General features: G+C 47.5%; 1 protein-coding gene across 2 annotated transcripts in view; it reads left to right on the top strand.

Moving 5' to 3' along the window:
• Window positions 1-9,301: 9,301 nt before the first annotated feature.
• KCNIP3 (potassium voltage-gated channel interacting protein 3) overlaps window positions 9,302-25,850 on the top strand; it is a 109,642-nt gene continuing 93,093 nt past the window's right edge. Inside the window, exon 1 of one of the 2 annotated variants that reach the window (XM_088151874.1) lies at window positions 9,302-9,755. In XM_088151874.1, coding sequence (XP_088008000.1) covers window positions 9,741-9,755 — 15 coding nt within the window. In that variant the 5' untranslated portion in view covers window positions 9,302-9,740. Of the gene's footprint in view, window positions 9,756-17,990; window positions 18,150-25,850 lie in introns of those variants that run through there. The other variant, XM_088151875.1, reaches the window with a different exon arrangement.

Genomic DNA, 25,850 nt, shown 5'->3' with positions numbered 1-25,850 from the left:
TCAGTTAAAGAAACCAGGAATCTTATAAACGTTATAAGGTGCTAAGCATATAAAAGTTATGCTGATTGTAAAGGGACATTGTAACAGTTTGCAGAGGTGCAAAAGGAAATGGAAAGATGTGGTTAAGCTAAAGGCCAAATGTCTTGCTTGTTCATATCAGAGCTCCTAGACACATTTCCTGAGCATGCAGGAACTTTTGCACCTGCTCTTGCTTCTAACCACACTATGGGTTCCACATCCACATCCTCTGCACGATTTGGGTAGGTTAGATAGCAATGCCTTATATGAGGAACCCCTGGAATAAGTGAGGACTAGAGACTTAATTGTCGGTTTATGCTGCTTAAGCTAATGTTTTGACAACCTTGGAAGGCGGGCACACTTGTGTGTGTGACCCTCCTCCTAGATGCTTCCTGATGACAAAAAGGTATAAAAGCTGTTGTAAACTGTTCTGGGTGTGGCTGTTCTCTGTCTTTTCTCTGCCAGCCGGACAGAGAGTGGTCCACTCTGCTTTTCTCTTGGCCAACAATAAAAGCTGAACTTTCTTTGGAAAAACCTCGGTCTAGAGTCTCGTTGGAACTTATGGATTCTGGGCTAGAAAAACCTTACAAAGGCATCAGCTTTTGGCGTTGCAAAAACAGCCCGGTTTGGCTTACTCCATTCAGACACCCAGGTGTGTCTGGATCGTAAGGAACCCACCCTCCTGGCTGAGAGCAAGGAAATGCTGGCAAACTGCTTTCAGGCAAGCTTTGCAGCAACCAAGGTTCGATTAGACCACACAAAGACCGGCCGAATGTAATGCCGCGATAAAGTTTTACTGATGGAAAGTGTTCAGCTGTTCCAACTCACTTGTTCCCACTAGCCCCCCCACTTAGCGAATCCTACTCAATTTGGCTACTCAAGGACTAGCTAGAGCAGTGTTTCTCCACCTTGGCCGCTTGAAGATGGGTGGACTTCAACTCCCAGAATTCCCCAGCCAGCACAGCTGGCTGGGGAATTCTGGGAGTTGAAGTCCACCCATCTTCAAGCGGCCAAGGTGGAGAAACACTGAGCTAGAGGCATGAGAGCCACCAAGTCTGGACTCAGAATGGGTCCAAGACCATGCTCCAGGGGCCCAAAATCCATGTTTCATGGATTTGTAAATTCAGTGGCTGTTGATGGGACTGAGGCTCCGCGTGCAGCTTCTCTTCCTCCCTTTTCCGATGGCAATTTTCTGCTGGCCTTTTGGCTCCGAAGGACCTGGTTCCTTCTGACCTGCTGTCCTAAGGCATCTCTTCCCAAGATTTCTGACTTTCTCCTCTCTGCTACGCACCTAGTTCATTTTTCAGCTGTGCCTGCAATTGTCTGCTTCAGCCTGGTCTCACAGTGGACGGAAAAGGTGCTACCCGAATTTTTCCTATGGGGATTTATGGATAACCAATTAGAAAAGACGCATGGAAGATGGGTTTTATATCTGCCAACGGCAGCAAGATTATTATGTGCGCAACGCCGGAGACGTGTGGAAACACCCGCGATGGACGACTGGATTGTGAAGATGGCAGGATTTGCAGAAGTGGCAAAATTGGCCTGTTTGATCAGGGATAAATACTTTTATAAAAGACTTTTATGGACTTTTTTTTGCTGAAAATGGGGAAAAAATGGAAATGGCAGTTTCTGGATTTGCTGATTAACAAGGGTTGAATATGGGATAGAAGGGAATCATGGAATGTAATTTAAAAAAGGGAGGAGAAATAATAATGTTGCAACTGCTGTAAAGAAGATCCGAAGTCGCTTCTTAAATTATCTTTTTCTTTTTTCTTTTTCTCTCTGTATCCTTTTTTTACACTTTTTCTTTGATCTTTTTTCCTTCTCTTAACTTTTCTTTACATAATTTTATGTTTATCTTTTATTTCTGTAAAAGTTCTTAATAAAATATATATATATATATATATATATATATATATATATATATATATATATTTTGTGTGAGTCGCCCAGATGGGCGGGGGAGAAATTTTATATATATATATATATATATATATGGGGGACGCGGTGGCACAGCGGCTTAATGACGCTGAAAGTTGCCGGCCAGAAATGGTCGACGCTTCAGCGGTTCGAGTCCAGCCTTCGCGTTAACAGGGTGAGCTCCTGTTTCCTCCCCAGTTCCTGTAAACCCAACAGTTCGAAAACTCACGTGAGTAGATAAATGGGTACTCTCACTCCGGTGGGAGGAAAAATGCTGGCGCGGCGCCTTGCAAAAAAGGAGTCGGGAGCAGTTGCCGGTAAGTGCGAAAAACCGTGTGCGCCTGAAAAGGGCGCGAAACAACGGAAACCCCACCTCCTGCGCTCGCCAGCTGGGCTCTGCTCTAGGAAGGAGGCTCTGGCAAACCACTTCCGAAACAATTGCCTTGAAAACTGCAAGGACTCGTCCAAGCAGTCACTGCAGAGTCGGTAACGACTGAGCGCAGATAAAATATATATATATATATATATATATATATATATATATATATATAAAGATGGAAAAGGTGCCACCTGATTGCATCTCATTTTTGGAGTTCAGCTGGAACTTGGAGAGCAGTGTTTCTCAAACTTGGCAACTTTAAGACGTGTGGACTTCAACTCCCAGAATTCCCCAGCCAGCATGGGGAATTCTGGGAGTTGAAGTCCACATGTCTTAAAGTTGCCAAGTTTGTGAAACACTGTTGTAGAGGCTACATAGAAACTCTGACAACAAAGCCGAAATGGGCTTCCACTGCTGTCTTCTGAGAGGCCTTTTTTTCTCCAAGTTAATTGTTTTATTGCATTATAAAGTATTAATAATACATTATCGAATACAGATAATACCCGAATACAGTGGTATTTACACAACAGAAACTGGAAACTGTGACCCGGCGGTGATTTAGATAAATTCAACCTTTAAAGATAAGGAAAAAAAGTTTAGATCATATATAATTTGGTATATAAATATGATTTCTAAGATGTTAATGAACCTAAGGTTGCTTAAGTTGTACAATTAATGCTAGCTTTGATAAAAAGTCACAAAAAGCATTGAATGATTTTATCATGTGAAAAGGGTTTTGATCTTTGAGCTGAATACTTAAGACTAAAGTCTCCACTGTATTATTATTTATTGTTATTTATGAATGTTAGGGGAGCAGTCTTAACATTCATAACGTAACAGTTTTAGCTTTCCAGTCTCGCCTACAGTGTTGGGATCTGCTGGTGGTCTCCCATCCACGCCCCTGAGGACAATCAGTTGTGCTTGACTGTGTCACACACGACACAGAACAGCTGAGTCCCCTAAATTCCCCCTGCCTAAATAAATGCAGATCTTTTATTTATGTATTGTTTATTTATTTGTACATCACATTTATATAGCCGCCCATCTCGCACAAGCGACTCTGGGCGGCATACAACAATTAAAATAAAATAACGCGCGAATAAAGACAGGCATTATAAAAAGATAAAAAAGTGATCATTAGAATAAACACATTCTCGTACATTTCAAAAAAAGATTTAACAGAAAGATTTTAAAATATACCAACCCCACAGAGAGAGCAGAATATCGATCGTAGTGGAGACATCTAAGAAGGTCTCCGGCGCCCGAAGACCCCAGGCCTGATGACACAACCGGGTCTTGAGGGACTCCCTAAACAACAGCATAAAGACCTTACAAATCAAGATCTGACTACTTAACAAGCTGTTCATCATTGTTAAGGCAGTCCAGTAGCTGGGCTTTCACCACAAACTTCCAACCCCCATTTTAGCGTAGCCTAATTGTTGTGAGAATCCAGCCACTGAGCGTCTTTCGACCCCTCAGCTCAAAAAACCGCGCTCTGAAATCCGCACCGCTTGGCCTGTTTTTCTGCACAAGACTAGCCTGGCCAGCGAGTCCTGGCCAGGGGAAAGAAGGAAATCTTTAGGGAGGCTGATGAATCATGACATGATTTGAGAAAATGCATCTCAGGAAGATGCAATGAAGATGCAACCAAGCGACGGAGACCTTGCCAAATACTGACGCAGAGGAAAAAAACTGATCGTGGTCAGGGCATTCCAACTTTAAGGATATGAGAGAGGGCTTCTTCTCGGACCAAGTTACACAAATTGCACGCAACCACTTGGGATGGTCGTGTGAACGTGCCCCTTGGCCCCTGCCATGCTCCCTGCCGTGGGTCTGTAAGGGGGACAAGTCATATTGTGGGCACATCATGTGGTGGCATCTATCAAATTCCCCAATTATCCCTCTTCTCCCTCATTTATTTATTTATTTATTTTTAGGTTCTTTTAATTAAAAAAGAAGGAAACCGTAGCACGTACCAAGCTAAACACCAGCTTTGGGCATGATCTATATTTACACCCCCCCTGAGGATACTGTTAGGAAATAAAATCTTGACAGTTTATAGCAGTGTTTCTCGACCTTGGGAACTTGAAGATGGGTGGACTTCAACTTCCAGAATTCCCCAGCCAGCATGGCTGGCTGGGGAATTCTGGGAGTTGAAGTCCACTCATCTTCAAGTTCCCAAGGTCGAGAAACACTGCTTTATAGTCTAAGGTTGTGTTTGCTTTGGGTATTTGAATATTTTGTGGCTGGTCACCCCATCTTGGCAGCTGTGTTAGTAAGAATGCCAACCACATGTTCTCAGGCTCCAAATTCCACAGTCCACCTGTGCCCACTATCCCCAAAAGGTTGTGGGGTGCTGTTTCCTGCTTAGAGATAGATGGTTAGCATAACTTTCCAATGCATTAAAGACAGTTTTGGAAAGAAAACGTGAAAGAAAATTCAGTAGGTAGGACAGAAGGCCTGGGTAGAAAATTCTCCAGTGAGGGTGACCGGGAAGCTTCTGCTGACCTGCCTAAGACTTACAATTCTCCAGTTCTCCAATTCTCGGTCCAGTTAAGGTAGTCTATGGGGAAGGGGGTCTGCATGGGTTGGTGATGCTCCCAGAAGCAATCAGGGTCATGAAAAATGCAAAAAAAAAGTTCAGAGTGACCACAACAAATGCAGGAGAGTCTGCGGGGAGAGTGGTGCCTGAAATTTATTTATTGATTATTTATTATTAAATGTATAGACCCTTCTTCTTTTTAACACCATGTTGGAGCTGCAATGTAGGTAAAAAAGGGGTGAGGCTTTGATCCTCTGGGTGTGGGCACCATCTTGACTTTTTTGACCTCTCTCCTGGTAGCAACAAAACAAGCATTTGAAGAAGATTAAGGGCACCGTTCCTTTTTAAATTTAATTGGGAGAGATCTCAATGGATTTAGTTACTCAGGGGCTGCTATTCTGACACTCAGGTTGCAAAAACCTTCCTGCCGTTCTGGAAAGACGGCCGCATAAACAGAGCACCTGGAAGAACATGGTCTTCCTAAGATTGCTGAGTGGCTTGAAGTTAATTCCTGGATTAAAAAAAAATCCTTCTGGAAAAAAGCACCACACAGTAGGATTCCTTTCCTTTCCTTTCCTTTCCTTTCCTTTCCTTTCCTTTCCTTTCCTTTCCTTTCCTTTCCTTTCCTTTCCTTTCCTTTCCTTTCCTTTCCTTTCCTTTTTTTTTTTTTTTCAGTTTTGCAGGGTGAAGCACGAAAATAATTAAAAAAAAAAAAAATCCAGCTGCTTTTGGAGAAAAAAAACGTTGGTCCTCTTTTCTTGGAGGAAGCATTCGGAGATCCAGAGATAAATGATTTGCTCTAGAAAGGTCAAGACAGAAAGAAACCCTTTCTCTTTTGATGGAAAAAGAGAGAGACTTTGCACTGTCTCTCAATGGGGGCTTGGCTTGTTTGTGGCCATCCTGCCTTTGATGTCAGCCAGAAACGGCCACAACAAAAGATCAGCTCAGAAGCTCCACAGGATCAGCCGTCACCTGGCGCTCAGGTCTGCCTCGGCGGCGGCTTCAGGCGTTGGTCTGACCCTCAGTGTGGACGGGTTTATGAGGTTCATTGCAACAGGCCCGCCTGTCACCTTGACCAAGGCCAAAGGAACAGCTCTGCTAAGACTCTGAGAGGCTGATTTGGATCTCCCCTCAAAGAGAGAAAGGGATCTGATGCCAGGGATCCTCGCCAACAGGTAGGGGGATTCACGGCAGTTATTGTTTTAAAAACCCTTCTGCACCAACCCCCGGCACTCTAAGCTCAGCCAGACCCATTAAAACCCAAAGGAATCCACTCGTGACACCCAAAACCAAAAACAACCTCCCCGCCAGTGTCCTTGGGATACTCTGGCAGTTCCCCATCGCCGGTTCACAGCACTGGCGGCAGGTCATCGTCCTTTCGGTGCCAGGGCCACAGGCGCCGCCAACGTTCCTCGGGGAGGCGCTCCCTTTCCACCTCCCGCATGCAGGCGACGTGGTCCCCGATGTCATCCATTGCCCGCTCTGCCCAGTCCTACGGGACTGTGCCGCTGTGGTGCTCCACCTCCTTGGTAGTCCCTTGATTAGGGTGTTTACTGCTTGATTTTCTGTCTTGGGTTAATCCTGGTTTAATCCCTGCTTATCTGGGTGATGATTGCTGGCAAGGAGATGTTCTGGCCTTTTTGTTCCCTTTCTATTATCTCTTTTGAATCGTGTGTAGCCGTTGTTTATCTCTTCGTACCTGTGGATGGCTGCCTTGTCTGAACACCAAGCTTCCAGGAATTCCCTCGGGTTTTTGGGTTTAGCTTACATTTCACATTTTTCACATGGGTGGCAACATACGTCACTCATGGGGAATGGTGAGAGGCAGGGCTGTCTGCGGGATATGGTCAAAAAAGTAAAAAAAGTCAAGAGGGCTGCACATCGGTGTCATCAAAGCTCACTTGGTTTTTTTTGGTGACTGCATGTAAGACATAAAAAAAAAAAAAGATGGAGCTCCTATCATAGCATTGCAGCCTCATCTTAACTTTTTTCTACCATCCTCTGCTAAAATCTAGCACATCTGGTGGGCCAAGTGACTGCCATAGCTATCTGTCTGGACCAAATGTAAGGCTACCCGTCCCTTTAAATCAGTGTTTTTCAAACTTGGCAACTTTAAGCTGGGTGGACTTCAGCTCCCAGAATTCCCCAGCCAGCTGTGCTGGCTGGGGAATTCTGGGAGCTGAAGTCCACCCAGCTTAAAGTTGCCAAGTTTGAAAAACACTGATTTCAGTCATGCTGGTTGGGGCTAGGGGGTGTTGCTGGGAGGGGCAGTTCCCACACAGCTGGCCTCGCCAAAGGTGTGTGAATCTCATCAATGACGCTTTGGCATATTGTGGTCTCACCTTGGTGTCACCACCTGCTTTGGGACTTGATAAAACCATGGCTGACTGGAAGCTGAGGATCTGGGATCTGGAGATCCAGAATGACAAAGCCAACGTTTCCCCTCCCTTTTGTACTACAAAAGATCTCCTGCCAGGTCTGTCCCGAGATATTTCTTTAACATCTCATATCACTCTTTGCTTTGGCCCGCATTGGGGCGCTACCCGTTAGGGCAGTGATGGCGAACCTTTTGGGCTCAGCGTGTCCAAAATTTGGAAAACGCCTAACTTGACTCTGCTGGTGTGTGTGTGTGTGTGCACACTCTGAGCACACTCACACTCTGAGCACACTCTGAGCACACACACACTCTGAGCAAAAGAGGACTAATTCTTTAATATTCATTTATTTTTTAAAAAATACAGTCCAACTGAGTGTGGTGCTATGCATTATATAGCATACATATAAATATGTATTATATTATATATATATAAACATATATAAACATAAATAATACATATAAATATGTATTATGTTATATATATAAACATCGAATAATTACAAAAATGGCATACGAGTAAAACAAAGTCAGTTGCTTTGGTAACTCAAACAGAGAATCCTTGTTGTCAGGTGTTGGTGAACGCTGGCGTGTCACCCAAAACATCGTGGTGTGTCACCTTCAACACGCGTGTCATAGGTTCGCCATCACTGCCTTGGGGCAATAGGTGGTAGATCGATAAACCTCCCGTAGGAAACTGAACTTGCTGCTGTTCGGACTTGGAGGCAGAATCTGCCTTATACGTGCCACTAACACGTCCGTTGTGCACCCCCCGGCAGTCAAGCTTAATACTCCCCATTGTTCATAATCCTGATTGCTATTCTGAGCTGGAGGCTGTTACGCTCCTCCTGGGTGACCGACCGCTCTTCAGAAACCTCCAGGAAGGTTGCAAATTTCTCATGGAGAGCCGAGAGTGTTGTGTTATTAACTGTTCGCTGCTCATGGTTTTAGGATTTCCGGGCAATTTTTAAACACCCCTTTTTATAGCGATCGTATTGTATTGCTGGTCTTGTTTTCTCCTGTTTGGCCTCGGACCGTAAATAAATTTGGATTGATTGATGGATGCTCTCTCCCAACTTTTGATCTAATTCTGCAAAACGGGGAGCACGGCACTGCCCGCCTCCCCGCTCTGCCCCCGCACAGAGCAGATACGGTCCTGTTCAGGCTCCTGGGGCTGGGGGCCTGCAAAGGAACTGGTGCACAGATTCGACCTGAAATAAATCAGACCCCAATAACTAAATCAAGAGGCTATCATAGACTCCTGGCATCCTGAAGTGGAAAGGGATCTTAGAGGTCGCCGAACACCCCCCCCCCCGCTCTGTGCAGGATTCACTCCAGCATCTCTGCAGATCTTCATCCAGCCTCTGTCAGGTAGTCTTCAAATAAATCGCATACCTTTCTGGCTGGGGAATTCTGGGAGTTGATGTCCACATGTCTTAAAGTTGCCGAGGTTGAGAAACCCTGGATTAGATGCTCTATAAGGGTGATGGGAGTCTCAGATTTCCTCCCAATTAATGTTACATGAACTCCTTACGCCATTTGTTCAGAACAGATACTGACAATCCAGCAACCGTGTTTACGAATGTGGGTTTTATGTATTGTGTGAATCCAGCCTGCGTTGTTGAAACCCAGAGGAACTTGCAGGGACTTTCCTTCTCTTCCTTGGGTGCACGAGCATCTCTCACCAAAATTCAGAGAAAGCCTTTTGTGTCCAGGTTGCCAGACACACGAGACGGCGTAGAGACGCCCTTCCGAGTGCACTGCAGGCTCAAGGGTGCGCGGCAACAAGGCAGCCGCTGCGAGGCCCGCCGAGCCAAACTTGGTTTGCTCACACCTGCCTTCGCTTGACGGCAGCTTCTTGCCTTGAGAGAACCTCACCTGTTTGGCAACGCAGCCTCCAACGTGGACGTGGAAAACGGGCAAACTCGGACACCGGCTGAAGTGGGTGGCCCCAACCCAGCTCGGGCACGGCCTTTCCCTGCTGAGGACCGGGAGGCTCGCCCTGCGGGGGCAGGATGGGGGGCTGAGCGATCGGGTTGCGCTGCGTTTGGAGAAAGGCAGAGAAAAGTCGGAGCGACGGAGAAGAAGGGGGAACGCTGTGGGGATGGTTGCTAGGGAAACCAGCAACCGTAGGCTGGCATGTTGCCTGCCAAAGAGGAGAAATAACAGTTCAAAGGTAAACTTGGCACGGGGACATTTTCTTTTGTTGAGGATGCTTTTCCGAGGACAAAAGCCGTCGGCAGCGCCTGCCTAGCTCCACTTCGGGGTCTCTTCTCCACACAGCCCAGGCGGGCCTCCGGGGAGTAGCCGCCAGGGAAGAGCTTGGCAAGGAGGCTTGGATTTTGCAGGGCTGACCGGAGAAGGAAGAAAGGAAGGAAGGAAGGAAGGAAGGAAGGAAGGAAGGAAGGAAGGAAGGAAGGAAGGAAGGAAGGAAGGAAGGAAGGAAGGAAGGAAACGTTTCCAATCCGTGGCCAGTAACTTGTCGGTTGGGTCCCCACCAGCAGATGTTTGAAGATCTGGTAAGTGTTCTTCATGCCTGGCACTAGCAGGTGCCATTGCACGCCCTCAGCCACAACCGAGGGAAAAAACCCACTGGCCTCTTTGGGGGTCTGTAGGAAGCTCCTGCTCCTGTGCGTTCCTCTGGCTGCAGCACTGCCCCACAGGTTTGGTAGTCTTCAGACGCGCAGGTTTTGCTTGGGGAAAAAAAAATGTTTGCTCAGTGCCCACGGATGCCTTTTCTCCCAAATGCTATGCCAGGGGGAGGTGGGATCAGGTCCTGCGAAGCTAATGTGGGGCAGGGAGGTCTTGGCCAGTAGACGAACCAGGCCACTGCAATCAAACCAAATGTGTGGGGAACCCAGTGGCAGCTAACCTGGCTTGAGGCTTCAGCTGGTGGGGCAAACCCAGGCAAAGAATTTTTGGAGCCCGGGAGGCAGGCCCAAACAGCAGGGGTGCGCAACCAGGGCCCTTTTCTTCCTTCGAAGTCAGCTTTCAAGGGTGGCCCAGGGTGGCATCCGTGTGATGGCAGCCAAGGGGGAAGAACTGGGGGGCTGTGGATGCGTGCTTCCCTAAGACAAGTGTCGTAAGCCTGTTGGGGCTTTTGTGCCTGTCGTTTGGTGCCCCGAAGGGGGCCGAGGGCTGCGTACAGATTGGTATCCTTGCCCTGCTGAAGTCTCAGAGCTGGGATCCAAGTGAGGGGGTCCAAAAAGTCAAGATGGGGGCTGTGATGTCCCTGGTTTAGCTCCACAGCATTGCCCCTGTTTGCAAACACTTCCTGTTTGATTTGGGGAGGGGGCGATGTTCAGCTGGGAGTGGGGGCCAACAGGAATTCTTTCTCCCTCCTTTCCCTCTAGGGTGGCCCTGGGGCTTTTCATCATCACCAAGTGGTTTCTTTTTTATTGCAATAATAAAGCGCGCTCTTTAACGGGAAGAGTGCTCGTGCGTCCGTCACAGCAGAGAGGGGATATAGAATGAATTGGGCAAGCCAGCACAATACTGAGGAGTCCCCAGAAAAAGACGGGGGTTGTGTTCACACAGCCGACTGGCACTGGTTAATCAACCATCAGCTAGCCAAACACTCTGGGTTGCTGTCACAAGCTAAGTGAACCATCAAAAAGCTAACCAAGGTTGGCACAACCACCCCTAAGACGTTGTGCACATAGAGGTTCTCTGACCTGCTTAAGTACATTGTGGGAATAGATGTTGAGAGGCAGCTGGGAGGACTATTGTAATAATTACTGATCAAAAATTCAACTCAATTTAAAACTCAGTTCAATGTTTAAGTAAATTAAAAAGTAGTGATCCTCACGCTATTCAAAGGACTTCATTCCAACTAAAAATTGGGCGAATTAAGTTAATACAGCAGGAGGGGAAGCAGGTCGTACTATTACTTTACTCTGGTGTAACAGTACAGATGCTGGACTAGGAGCCTAGCCCCAGCCTGGAAGCACCCTGGGTGGCTTTGGGCCAATCGTTCTCTCTCACCCAACCTACCTTAAAGGGTTGTTGTTGGGAAAAAAGAGAAGGAGAGAGTGGTACACTGCTTTGAGCTCCTAGAGGAAACCCAGGATATAAATCTAATAAACGTATAAATAAATACCCTATAACAAATTCCTAGTAAGATCCCATCAGCACCACTGAAGTTCTCGAAGAATCCTTCTAGCTAGTGTTCCATGGATGAGAAGGACTTTGGTGGCATCAGACAATCTTGGCAGAAATTGACTAGACAGCCCTGGACCATCTCTTATCTGTCAGTGACACCTCTTCTCTTCTCTTCTCTTCTCTTCTCTTCTCTTCTCTTCTCTTCTCTTCTCTTCTCTTCTCTTCTCTTCTCTTCTCTTCTCTTCTCTTCTCTTCTCTTCTCTTCTCTTCTCTTCTCTTCCCTTCCCTTCCCTTCCCTTCCCTTCCCTTCCCTTCCCTTCTCTTCTCTTCTCTTCTCTTCTCTTCTCTTCTCTTCTCTTCTCTTCTCTTCTCCTCCCCTCCCCTCCCCTCCCCTCCCCTCCCCTCCCTTCCGCTTTCTCTCCTCTCCCCGCCCCTCCTCTTCTTCTTTCCCTTCCCTCCCCTCCCCTTCCCTCCCCTTTTTCTCTTCTCTCCTACATTTTCTACATTACATTTAGCTGAAGCAAAGTAGCATTTCCCACCCCAAGCACTTTGGCTACCCTTCTGCAGCTTCTGAAAGGCCAGATCAGGAATATTCAGGAACGTCTGGATCCGGCTCTCTTTATTCCACAGGAAACCCACTTTGTCCTCAAGGGGCACCAGATCTCTGAAGCAGCCCAGGTGGGCCCAGCTTTGGGATTCAGCCGAATTCGGAGCACCCCCCCCCCCATCTAAGTGCACGCCCAAGCAACGTTAGGAAAGCAGCACGCAGTGCCGTGCCACGCTCTAAACAGAATGACCTCTCTTCTTAACATTGATTGCGTTGTCCTGGGTCATATATGGCTACCTGTGGAAAGGAGAAACGCCACTTTTGCTCCGGAGAAGGGCAAAGCAGGTGCGAGCAGAATAAAGGAACTCACAGGGCACACAGCCAACCGAACAGAATTTTCAACCATCTGTAATTTTCGGTATAAGAATAAGGGTTTTGCAAATATGCTTCTAAATTCATCTGTGCCATGTGGGCTGCACAGCTTTCCTCCAACCCAGTGCCCTCCATCATTGGATTGCATCTCCCATCATTCTGAGCCAGCCGAGAAATTGGCCAAGGCGTTTGGAGTTGCACCACCCAGGCCATTTCGCTCTCCCTTTGCAGGTCTGTGACCCGAGCAAAGGGGCTGCTGGGCTCTTCCGGAGCTAGAGCTGTTCGAAAGCTGCCGGGCCAAATAAGGATAACAAGAGAATGAGAGAAGAGCAAGTTAGATATCAAAACATGGGCTGGAGAAGAGGGGCCAAAATAGTCTGGCTGCCAGATGGTGCACCTGTCGTGGGGTGTCAGCACAGCATGGTCAAAAAAGTCACAATGGCAGCTGCGACAGTGAAACTCCACCTGCTTCTTACGTCAGGCTGTCAGGGCTGAGATTTTCACCCTGAAAAGAAAAAGAAGGGGGAGCTTTGGCATGCAGGGAGCATCCTGACCCCCTTTTCAACTCAGGGGCATTGGATTTCAGTAACCATAATCTGTGGGCTGGGCTGGCAGGGGATGATGGGAGGCATGAGGCTAAGCTTACCATCAGTGAAAACATTCATTGTGTCCTCAGGACCTTTCTAAGACTCTGAGAAGTTGGAGTGGGGTGGGGTGGGGTGGGGGGCTGGCAGAGCGGCTTGATACTCATTTCTGCCCCATGCCCTGTTTCCTTCTTACTGCATCCTACACTAGATCCATTTTTTGCCATGGCTCAGGACATGAGACAGTGTGGGGGAACCCCAAATACGGCAGTAACTCTTGAGGTTGTCTGTTGACTGCGAGTTTTACCATATTGAATGAAAAATATCAACCTATCTACTTATTTCAATACTGGGGCATACTATGGGTAGACCCCTCCCTAGGGTGGGCCCAGGGTCCTTGCTCCACTGCGCCCACAAGATATGTCTTAAAGGTGTCTTAAAGGTGCTCCTTCGCCCCCCACAAACCAGAGCTGGTGAGCTCCGGTTCTGGCAATGCTTTTTGATGGGGAACCCAGTCAATGTCTGGGTTTATGGACAGGCTGGGAGTTTCACGAGGCCCACTGTCCTTGCTGATTCAGACAACACTGTCCCCGGTTGCGCTTTCCACGGGTGCTGAGATTTCAAGACTTCTGTTCACAATGGCTCCACCGTCATTCCCAAGCATTCAAACTGGAACAAGGCAAGTCCGGCCAGGAGTAAGGACAATAGCTGCAGATGCTATAGAAGTACATATTAGAGCAGGGTTTCTCAACCTTGGCAACTTTAAGATATGTGGACATCAACTCCCAGAATCCCCAGCCAGCATGGCTGGCTGGAGAATTCTGGGAGTTGACGTCCGCATATCTTAAAGTTGCTAAGGATGAGAAACACTGCTTTAAGAGGTGTGGATGTCATCTCCCAGAATTCCCTGGCCAACAAGTTTTAAGATGTTTGGACATCAACTCCCAGAATTGATGGGAGTTGGTGTCTTCTGTTGGGAGTTGATGTCCCATCAGAATTGATGGGAGTTGGTGTCTTCTGGGAGTTGATGTCCACACATCTTAAAGTTGCTGAGACTGAGAAACTGTGGTCTAAACAAACTACTCTGCAATCTTTGTTCTTGTGTTTCTTTGACACTCAAGCGGACGTTAGTGGTGGGCCCTCATTCCTTGCAAAAAAAAGTCCTCTCTGCATTTGGCTCAGCGTCAGAACCAGCTGCGACAGGATAAAAGCAAAGCAAGCTGAGCTGTGATTGCAATTAGATCCTAGCTTTTAGATCAGGGCGACAAGGCTTCTAGATATGAAAGCCCTTCTCATCCTTACTTCCTGTGATTTCCCATCGTTATAATTGCACATCGGGGGGATTTCACCATGAAAAAAATTGTTTTCAGAAGGGCATGATGGATGTTGGGTTGAAGCATGGAGGAAAGAGAAGTTTCCTTAAATCATCTTCCAATTGTTTGGCAAGAGATGTTGGCCATCATCAAGGACCTCCACAAGGGGAGTCAAAAAAGGCAAGATGGCAGCTGCTGATTGCACAAAGACAGCACCTGTAATAAAGGGGCAGGGCTTTGATCACACCATGGCAGCAGCCATCTTGACTCAAGCAAGATAAAGTATGGATTGATTGCAGAATGTGCCATTAAGTCATTTTTGACTCCCAGTGACCACATAAATAGATTCTGTCCATGACTATCTGTCCCTAACCTGGTTCTTCAGCTATTTCAATGGTGTCCCCATCACTACTGCAACTGAGTCCACCCATCCTGCTGCTGGTCCTCCTCTTCTTCTCTTTCCTTGCACCTTTCCCAGCATTATAGACTTCTCAGTGGAGCTAGGTATTCAGATTGATTGATTGATTGATTGACTGATTATATGCCATCAAGTTGGTGGTGATTCTTAGAGGCCACATAGCTAGACCTTCTCCAGGATGATCTATAGACCCTTCAGGTCTTACTATAACTGAGTCCCTCCCCCTTGCAGCTGGCTGTCTTTTTCTTCTCCCTCCTTCCACCCTTCCCAGCATCAGAGGCTTCTCCAGGGAGCTGGTCTTTGCACAATGTGTCCAAAGTAGGATAATTTGAGCCTGGTCATTTGTGCCTCGAGTGAGAACTCTGGGTTGATGTGCTTGATGATCCACTGGCTTGTCTTCTTGGCTGTCCACGGTATTCTCAGGAGTCTTCTCCCACACCAAAGTTCAAAAGTGTCAATGCTCTTCCTCTCTTGCTTCTTCAAAGTCCAACATGGAGTGTCACAGGGCCTGCACAGTTCTGATCTTTGAAGGTATAGGCACATCATGGCATTTGAATATCTTTTCCAAGGCCTTCATGGCTGCTCTACCAAGTGCTGGTCTGTGGCTAAGTATAACCCTGCCTGATCCAATGAGTACTGTAGCATCTTTTGCTTCTTCCCAGCAACCAAGAGACTTCCCGTTTACTGCATTTCACTAGATTCCACCTACACGGTCTGCCAAATTTCTGGACTGACATTTCTCAGGATTTTTCCCAGTGTCAAATTTTCTTAAATTTTTCTTTTCTTGGCACCATTTTTTGAAAATGAAGATGTCTTTGCTGGGTAGTTCTGAAATAATCTCAGCTAGTATTGTCTCCTCTTAACTAATCACAGTTGATCCGTACGTTCCCGGAGACCTGGCAATGTAAGTCCAGGTTCAACATCCAAATGTGAATAATATGCATTTTTTCTGCAGCCAGCAGGGAAATGAAGTTAATAACAGTGGCAGAGTGTTCTCCTTGCTTGTTGTTGCTTAATCTTAGCTTCCTACATCAAAGATCAAATTTAGGATTCTTTTGTTTGCATCCCCTAAAATAACTGTACCTTTTTTCTTCTCTTCTGTCAAATGCTGGTGGATATGAAAATTGTAATAGCAACTAAACTTAGAACTGTGAAACCAGGATGAAGCAAACAAGAGAGAGAAATGAAGAGAGATCCATATTTGGAGCAAAGTGACTGTGATGGTGCTTTTTAAGGCTATGCAATTTGACAGTCAGGCTTTTTGGATGGACCTCATTCCTCTGCCCGAAATAGCTTTTCAAGAGGAATTGGCAAGGAAAACAATGAAAACAAGTCGAAACAGATCATATAATTCCACCGATTCCCACTGCCAATGATGGTTTTTCTCTGGGTTTAGACAGAAATAATTGTTTGATTAAAGGGAATAAAAGATCAAGTCTTTTATGGGCTTTTATGTATTGGAAGAAATATTTGCTGGCAAATGGGGAATCACATGAAATAGGATTAAAGGTCTTTTACGGCAGCTTAAAAATGCATAAACAAGGGGATTAATTTGACATAAAGTAGTGTTAGAATGGGGAATGTCCATGAGGATTGTCCATGAGGATTGTTCTTTTTGGTACCTTGAGCAAAAATGACTTTCCCACCCCCAAGGCATGATAAAAAGAAGGTTGTTTGGACTGAAATCTAATTATTGATACATTTAAAATCATAGAATCATAGCGTTGAAAGGGACCTCAGAGGTCATCAAGTCCAACCCCTGCACCCTGCAGGATTCACTACACCGTCCCTGATAGAGCACTGTCCAGCCTCTGCTTGAAAACCTCCAGAGAAGGGGAAGAAACCCCTCCACGTGGTAACCTGTTCCACGGATAGACAGCTCTTACTGTCAAGAAGTTCTTCCTAATGTCTCATCCTTATCTACATCCTTGAAGCTTCATCCCATGGGTTCTAGGCTTGCCCTCTGGAGCAAGTGGGAATAAACCCTCTACAATGTGACCCTCTACAGCCCTTCAGATATCTGAAGATGGCTATCATGTCCCCACTCAACCTTCTCTTTGCAAGCTAAACATATCCGGGTCTTTTAACCATTCCTTGTATAGCTTGGTTCCCAGTCCTTTCCCCATCTTGGTAGCCCTTCTCTGGACTTGCTCCAGTGGATCGATGTCCTCTTTAAATTGGGCTGTGCAGAATTGAACATGATACTCCAACTGAGGCAAAGTAGAGCAGGGACATGACTTCCCACGATCTGGATTCAATGCTCCTCTTGATGCTCCTCAAGATGTTGTTGGCCTTCTTTGCCTTTGTTGACTCCAACCCAGTTCTGGGCTCTTTTTAGAGTTTGTCAAACTGTGTGCTACAGAATCGTAGGGTACCGCAAGAACTTGACGGGTCCATGAGAGACTAAGGGCAAACAAAATCTGAAACAAAAAATTCTTTTTCTTTTCTGCAATTGTTCTATTATCTTTATCTTGTGGTCAAGTAGCAGATTGGCACCCAATGTTTTTGGGCCCCCAAGGACCACGGTGGGTGCAGAAATGAACTCCAAACTCATCTGTCCGAGGCCTCCTGTGCTTGAGTATTATGTTCTTCTGATAGGTGGGAAACCCGGAGCATCCAGAATGAAGCATTTCCTGACCCAGGGTTTCTCAACCTTGACCACTTTAAGAGATGTGGACGTCAACTCCCAGAATTCCCCAACCAGCCATGCTTATGATTTTCAAGTATCCGTAATAGATTGTGACCAACTGAATACATCTGAAAGTTTGACAGTAAGTGTGAAGCTCTGCAGAAAGAATAAATACCACAGACTGGGCTCAGCACAGAATAACATGATGAGCTATGATGAATTCTATCCATATTATTAAAAGTCTGTGCTAATTTTGAAATTCTATAAAATGGTAATCGAGGCTCTATGCATACAGAAACCCACATTTCAAGAGGAGGGACAATAAGTTTGTTTGTAACTGCTGTAAGGAAGTGGGGAAGTCATTTCTTTAGGTATCTTTTACTTGCCTTTTTCTTTTCCACATTTTTTCTATTATCTAGGAGCAGATTGGCACCCAACGGTTTTGGGCCCCCGAGGGCCACGGTGGGGGCAGAAACGAACCAGGGTGTGTGCGGGGGGGGGTGCTTTTTCTGACCACTCAGAGGCAGGGCTGGCTACCTTCTTTTCTTTTGGGGGGCTATTTTCCTCTACGGTTTAACGGGGATGAAACTTGGCAGCTCGGGCGGCAAGTCAGGCGGCTGCAGCCAGGCGGCCGGGGCTGCCGGGGGCTGCTTTCAACCTGCTTTCGGCCTGCCAGCCCGGTCCTGCCCGGCGACCCCACCTCCCCAGGCGGCAGAAGCCGCTGGCCAGGGATGATGGGCGTCGCAGTCCCAGCCGCCTGGGCTCGCGCGCCTGCCGGGGGCGGCTTGGGCGCCTTTCGGGCTGCCGAGCCGGGCAGCGGCGGGAGGAGCGGGCGCGGGAGCCGAGCCAGGCCAGCTGGGCACGGTCGCCGGCGGCGGGGCTGAGCGGCCGGCGCGCACGGAGGAAGCCGCCGCCCGCCGCGCTCTGGGCGAGCCAAGCCGGCATGCAGGTAAGGCGGGCCGGCGCTTCGGGCAGGTGCGGAGCAGGTCTCGCTTACAACAGCCCTGCAGGGTGGGCTAGGGCCAGCCCAGCCTCGCTCTCCAGAGCCGCTGCTCTGCGCCCCGGGACCGCCGGCGAGCCCGCGCGGAGGGGGCTGGGCTGGGGCCGGGGCCGGCTGAGCCCCTTCCTCGGCCAGGAGCACCCCGGAGAATCTGGGGCGCGCAGCCTCCCCCGGCAGAGGCCCTCGGGGGCGGAGGCCGAGATCGCCCATCCTCCCCAGCCAGCGAGCGGGCTCTGGTTTAAGCGGCTCCCCGTTAGAATTTGGCCACTGCACCCCCCCCCCCCCATTGCTTTCTGAAAGTCTGAGAAGACTCACCTACCTGGCCGGCTTGTTGTGAAGGTTAAAGACGGGTTAAGTTGATTTTTGAACCGTTGAAGGGACTGAATGGCTATGATTAGGTTTTCAGTATAGATCCAGAAAGAGTCCATGCCGGGAGGGGCTGCTGGCTGTTCAAACAGGCCGCTGTGCCCCCCGGAGAAATATTTGGCTTTGGGGCCCTTCCCGGTGAGAGATTGTGGGGAGGCTGGAAAAGATGGGAGGGAGCAGAGCCAAACCCTCAAGGAGCAGAAAGCCGGTTTCTCTGATCTGATTCTCTGATCAGTGTAAATGACAACAACGGTGTATTAAACTGGCATGCCACCCAACTTTCAATTATTCTGGGTGGTTCACAACAATCGAAGAAATTACAATCAAATCGATAAAAGATAAAAGTGCAACAGACCAGGCGGAATGAAGCGAGGGGTCTCGCTCTCCCTCGCCAAAGAGCCAGGTCTTCCAGCCCCTTTGAAACACCTCTGGGGGGCCATCTGGGTCTTGGCGGGGGGAGCCTCCTTCCAGAGGGCAGGCACTGCAAGAGAAAGGTGCACTTCCGGGGTCCTGATAGTGGCATTGTTTAGTCGAAGGAACCTGGAGCGTGCCAACCCTGCAGGATCAAATCAGTCAGGCAGATGTTATGGGAGACAGGCGGTCCCTAAATTGATAGGCATTTGTTTCATTCATCGGATGACGGGGCCTATGATGGTGGCAGAAGCCCAAACCCTGCCACCCAGTTAAGATGGAGGGCATTATCCATGCAGCCCCCGGGAGTCAACCTCAATTGGAGGAGATCTGGCTGTCCATCTGTTCCTCCGCTGGGAATGTCCTTGGCTCTCTCGTTCTCCGGAGACCCCCAAAGTCCTTCAGAACGGCCCAGATCCTCAGCAGTTGTGTTTCTTGCAGTGAGAGACGGTGGGGAGGCTGGGAAAGGAATGGAAGAGAGAGTTGAGCCAAACCATCAAGCAGTGTTTCTCAACCTTGGCAACTTTAAGCTGTGTGGACTTCAACTCCCAGAATTCCCCAGCCAGCTTGCTGGCTGGGGAATTCTGGGAGTTGAAGTCCACACAGCTTAAAGCTGCCAGGGTTGAGAAACACTGCATCAAGAAACAGAAAGCGAGTCGGTTGGCATGTTCTCTTGCAATTCAGCCCAGGTTTCTCTGATCTGATTCTCTGATCAGTGTAATCAATCCAGTTTTGTTTCATTCATCTGATGACGGGGCCTATGATGGTGGCAGAAGCCCAAACCCTGCAGTTAAGATGGAGGCCGTTATCCATGCAGCCCCCGGGAGTCAACCTCGACTGGAGGAGACCTGGCTGTCCATCTATTCCTCCGCTGGGAACGTTCTTGGCTCTCTCCTTCTCCGGAGACCCCCAAAGTCCTTCAGAACGGCCCAGATCCTCAGCGGTTGTGTTTCTTGCAGTGAGAGATGGTGGGGAGGCTGGGAAAGGAGCGCAGGGGAGGGTGAGCATAGGCACTCAAGAGGCAGGGGGGGAATCCTTGGGCAGCTTGTTTCGTAAGTGGCAACTCAGCCCGAGTGCAAGAAACAAGAGGAGGAGCATCTCCCATCATTGGAAGAGACACTGCTGTAACAAACCCACTATATAGGAGGCTGGGAATTCCTCTTACCATTTCCAAGATTCTGGAAGTATTTACTCCACGTCCTGCACTAAAGAGACTTTACTGAAGTCTGTGTAGTTCAGTGTTTTTCAACCTTGGCACCTTGAAGATGTGTGGACTTCAACTCAAGGCTGACTGGGGAATTCTGGAAGTTGAAGTCCACACATCTTCAAGCTGCCAAGGTTGAAAAACACTGCTTTAGGGTATACCTTGAGCTTCTGGCTTTGTTAGTGAGATGTTTTACATGCTTACTCCAAAGTAAGCACCAATGAGTTCACATAGGCATCTCCCCAAATTTGCAAATGTACTTTTTCCAAGATTCTTCCCTTGTTCCATTGCTGCTTGGAAAAGATTTGGAAAGGTGAGCTGAGCGGAGTTCAAGTGTCCTACAACTTGGCTGCGGGCTAGCATGTTCCCCAAACCAGTTCATGACCCCTGAGCCCCTGAGCCCTTGGCAGCCAGCGGTGGGTAATGGTGGGGGACAAGCCATGAGACTAGTCTCAGCTTCTGCTCACATCTGGATAAAGGGTTACAAGGGGGAGATGAAGCCATGGGTTGAAACTGGACCATAGTCACAACGTTTCCCTACATGTTAGCCTAGACCCCATCTTTCAGAATCAGGGATCTCATTCCCCCATATAAACATCATTTATATTCTCTTCTATTGGATAATAATAGCACAGATCTTTCCTGCAACGCTGTTGTAAAGGTTACTGAGATGACAGTGTAAAGTCCTTGGAACTTTGAAAGGTACTTCTGTAATTCCTAAAACGGTGTTTTTTGGGGGGGGGGGGTTCTGAGCCTTGTTTTCCTATCGTCATGTCGGGAGCAGCCCTAACACACCTCTCAGGGTAGCCATGAGGACAAATCAACTGGAAGTTGAAAAGCACCCGGCACAGGGAGAGGACTCCCTTGACTTCTGATGTCTTCACGGATCCATCTGTGTACTTTCTTGGAATGATTATTATGATTCTTTATTTAAATGTATTGGCCACCCAACTCCAGTGGGCTCTGGAATTATTTATTTGTTTGTTTGTTTGTTTGTATTGGCCGCCCGACTCCAGCGGACTCTGGGCGGTGTACAAAACTAGAAAAAACGAAAACAGCTGAAAACCTAAAATCAGACAGACAGCCCAGGTTAAAATGACCCAATCAACACATCAGCAAAACAAAACAGGGGCCTTAAAGAAGTCGTAAACACCCACCGCAGGCCTGGGAGCAAAGCCAGGTTTCCAAAGCTGCTTCACATCCATTCTGGCTCAGCTTCTTTCAAGACAAGTTCCTCAAATAATGCTGTAGCCCTGTAGGGAAGGCTCCTTGTCATGACAGGGCCAACGAGTTGAGCGTCTCCTCCTCCTCCTCTTGAAGAATCGCAGACCCTTTTGGTGTTGCTTTGCTCCTCCTCTGTCTCCAGAACTGACCTCTTGGCGCTTTTGCTGCAGACCCTCTTCCCAGTTTCTCCCCCTTCCCCATCCCATTCCTGCTCAGTGCCATTCTTGAGGTGGGAATCCAGGGCTGCCCAGAAGAGAGGGAGGGGTGACTGCCGCTCTTATCCCAAAGGCCAGCAGCAGCTGGAGCAGCTTTTGGGGATCGCTCCCTCTCCAGGCTTTTCTGTCTGGAAGGGCAGCCTCTCTGTCTTTCGGGGTGCCCACAATGGAGAAAGTTGGGGGGGAGGAATCTACACACTTTGCTCTTGTTAGATGCACCATTAAAAGCAGAGAGAGAGGGAGGGAGGGAGGATTCCTGGAGATCAGGAAGCGCCATCAGTCCCAGCTGGCATAGCCATTGTGGGAACGGTAGGGCACAATGTTCAGACAACAACCAGCTTGGCGTCCAGCAGGAATGCGATAAATCATTTGCACATTTCCTGCCAGCGTACCAATCAGGAAGCCGGGATGGGCTGAAGAACCTTGCGGATTGCCCCCTTGGGTTGGTGCCGCCCTCCTGCTTTAGGTGTGGCAGGGTGACGGGAGATCCTTTATGCGCAGATGGCCTAGCCGTAAGGAAGGGACATGCAGATAGCCGAAGCAAGCAAGATGCAGAAGACCCCAGACTGTGATCATTACATTAACGCTTAAATAGAGGTAATAGTTAATTATAGTGGCTGTTCACAAAGGCTTGGGTCTGATGAACACAAACATCCTGGAATTGGTCAGCTAATTAACACCTGCAACGGGGGGACAATCCATTTCCTTGTTTCAGGCTGTAGATGATGATTAGTAGATTGTAGTCCGCGGGAGCTCACGGCTGTGTCCCATCGCCAGGTGACGGGACCGGCTGCAGTCCTAGCCTGGCACTGGCTTTGCCCCACCGGAGGGGCTGGCGAAGCCCCGTTTCCTTTTCTTCCTCCACATGGTGTGTTTTGTCCCTTACATCAAGGTTCCTCAACCTTGGCAACTTTAAGACGGGTGGACTTCAACTCCCAGAATTCCCCAGCCAGCAAGGCTGGCTGGGGAATTCTGGGAGTTGAAGTCCACCCGTCTTAAAGTTGCCAAGGTTGAGGAACCCTGCCTTACATTGCTGAAACGAGGCTGGCCATCGAGTGTGTCCCAAATGCATAGAATTGCAACTCCCCCAGTCCCTTGCCATTGGCTGTGCAAGCCGGGGATGATGGGAACTGAAGTCTGAAACATCTGGAAGACACCAGGGAGCCTGATTCTGGTGTTTAGGGTACCCCTAAGTTCTTGCTGCTGTTTTCTTTTCTTTTCTTTTTTTGGCAACAAGAAGATGGCTTGGCAGGATCCAGGTATAATGTGAATAAGATAATCTGCGGGGATGGGAGAATCAGAGTCTTTTTCTTGTGCTCGTTGGTGTCGCTAATTATTCTGTCCAATAATCAGAGTTCTATCAGCAGGTTAGAAAGTTATTTTTAAAATTTCAGAGGGGGTTTGTTTAAGAAGGTTTTTCTCCAAGGGCCGCGAGTTATACATTTTCATCTAGCTTATTGACGTTTTCACGTTGATGGTCCGCTGCCTAGAGTCACTTGAGTAAACGCTGTACGAACATTGAGAAAAATTAAATCAACTGCATGTATTTGGGCTGCGTTTAGAATTTTAAAAAATGATTCTGACGCTAAATGTGGAGAAACGGCTGTTTACGGTAGACGGTGAAACAGCAAACTGTATGATGATTGTGGAATATTCCTAAGAGTTTGCTCCTTGTGGTAGATCTGCCTGCAAACTTGATAGCAAGATCTGGGTATCTGATTATTAATTAATTAATTAATTGATTCATTCATTCATTAAATTTATCCCCGCCCATCCTCCGGGCGGCTCACAACTCATTAAAACAATAAACAAATATACAGTTACATAAAACCTAAAAACCTGTACAAAACAATTTACTAAAAAAGAAAGAGTCCAGGAGGCCGATGGTTCAGAGCAGCAAACGCCAGGGCTCTATGGGGTTAGTGTTGTCCACAAAACCATGGTTTCAGCCCAGTCTTTTAACCCTAACCCAATGAAAGGCTGCACTCGAGAAACTTATTTACTCATTTATTAAGGCACCTTAGCAACAGAGGACTCCTTCCCAAGAAGAGAGCCCCGAACAAAGGAAACATGTACCTTTTATACTTTTCAAGGACAGCATTACCACCAGAGAGTACATGATTGGTCACACAGTTGAGCATGTGGACTTATGCCAAAATACCATTACACCTTTCCAAGCTATAGGTGCCCATGTCCATGAATCTTTCACATTTGCTTTCTCTCTTCTGTCTTTCCTCCTCTGAATTCCCCCTGGGCTTGACAGCTATTTACCTATCTAATCAACATCTTCCCCTTCCGGTCAATTAGCAGACTTAAAACAGAGATTAATGACCCACTCGGTTGTGGAATGCGAGTCTGCATCTCCAAGTGAGGAGTGTAGGTCCAACAATTTATGACCTCAGTTTAATTTCAATTTTTATTAATTAGCTCCACTTTTGCTGATGTCACTAGCCATCCCCACACCTGATGTCTTCCCTCCCCACCCCAGGCCAGATGGCAGAGCCAGGTCTTCAAATCCCTCTGGAAGGCCAGGAGTGAGGGGCCAATCTCACCTCTGGGGGCAAGATGTTCCCAAGGGCGGGGGCTACCGCAGAGAAGGCCCGCCTTCTGGACCCCGCTAGTCAGAGCTCTTTTGCTGAGGGGGTCCAGAGCATGCCCTCTCTGTGTGATCGGGTGGGACGGGTTGAAGTCGTAGGGGAGAGGCGGTCCCTTGGGTAACCCGGTCCCATGCCATGTAGGGCTTTAAAGGTGATAACCGACACCTTGAATTAGACCCGGAAGCAAACTGGTACCCAATGCAGCTCATGGAGCAACAGTGTTATATGGATCCCTCTTGGGGCTCCAAAGATAGCCCGCGCGGCTGCACTCTGGACCAGCTGTAGCCTCCGGATACTCTTCAAGGGTAGCCCCATGTAGAGTGCATTGCAGTAGTCTATCTGGGAGATAACAAGGGTGTGAGCGACTGTTCCTTTCAAATCAGCCTCTGTTTTATCGTTCCTGTACATTTGTACAGATACATATTCCCAGTCAGGATGGTCTCCTTGTTCTGCTGGCAAGCGAATTATCAGCCTCCCTGCGGGCTTTCTTCATGTTTTATGGTGGCAGAAAGTGATCTGCTGCCCCCATTAACCTGGACACAGATCTGGATAAAATGCGGCTGGAATGTGGTGGAATCTCTCCCAAACTGATTGAGTACAATTGGGAGCTTGGTAGAGCTGTTATTTCAGCTTTTTTAAAAAGGACTTTATTAAATTTCAGCAAAAAGTAAAATATAGAAAAGTCAAGAATAAAAAGAAAATAGCAAAAGAAGAAAATACCGACAAAAAGAAGTAACTTCTGGCTTTCTTTGGTACAGGTATAGATATAAAATACATTCACCTCTTATTCTAATATTTAAAAAAACTACAAAATAAATCTATATCAACAAAAAATATAAAGAAGTACAAAGTATTTCTATAAATCAGTCATCGATCCCCAAAATCAAAGTTTAATTTTTTTGAGTCTCAGGTAAAAAGTCCAGAGTGGTTTTATTTCAGCTTTTAAACTTCACTAGATTCTCTAACAACCAGAACAGCTGCTGGGGAGCGAATGTTTCTGTACGAATGAATTCTATGCTACACCCACAAGCCTGGATTATTTTTGCACGGTCTTAAAATGGGCATAAAATTTGGAAGGAGGAAAGAGGCTGAAAGAAAATTGTAGCGTGCCATCTTCCGGGCACGGCTTTAGGAATGCATCGCTTTCTTTCTGTACCTCCTTCCTTCTTCTCCCCACTCCCACCTCTTTAAGACATTGATCAACTGCTTCTCATTGTAAAATTTCAAACCCTCTTCCCATAAAATTCAAACAGTTTGAACAATAGGTTAAAGCAGTTGATAAAAGGGTACACTCAAACATTGCATAAATATTTTTTAAAAATGAAGTAAGCAAGCATTCTGGCTGGGGAATTCTGGGAATTGAAGTCCCTACATCTTAAAGCCACCAAGGTTGAGAAACACTGCCCTAGCACAGTAATCTGGACATGGGTCAAGGTGGGGTCTGGCAGAAGGGCTGGATTAGTTCAAAGGTCAAATGGCTACACTCACACAACGTGCTAAGCTTGGGTAGTGTTAACGTTGCATAGTTTTTCCCCCCTAGTTTAATGGGTTGTGTGAACCTAGACCACACAAGTGTCTCATGCCTTGTAGAAATGTTGCTAGTGTTTTTCTGTATGCACAGGAAGATCATTTT

The sequence above is a fragment of the Python bivittatus genome, unplaced genomic scaffold, assembly GCF_059951505.1.
Source record: "Python bivittatus isolate LINGU-HERP-01145 unplaced genomic scaffold, Pbiv_v1 ctg000680_np1212, whole genome shotgun sequence".
Classification (NCBI taxonomy): domain Eukaryota; kingdom Metazoa; phylum Chordata; class Lepidosauria; order Squamata; family Pythonidae; genus Python; species Python bivittatus.
Note: the sequence above shows the minus strand (reverse complement) of the source record. Positions and strands in the feature narration are given on the sequence as shown.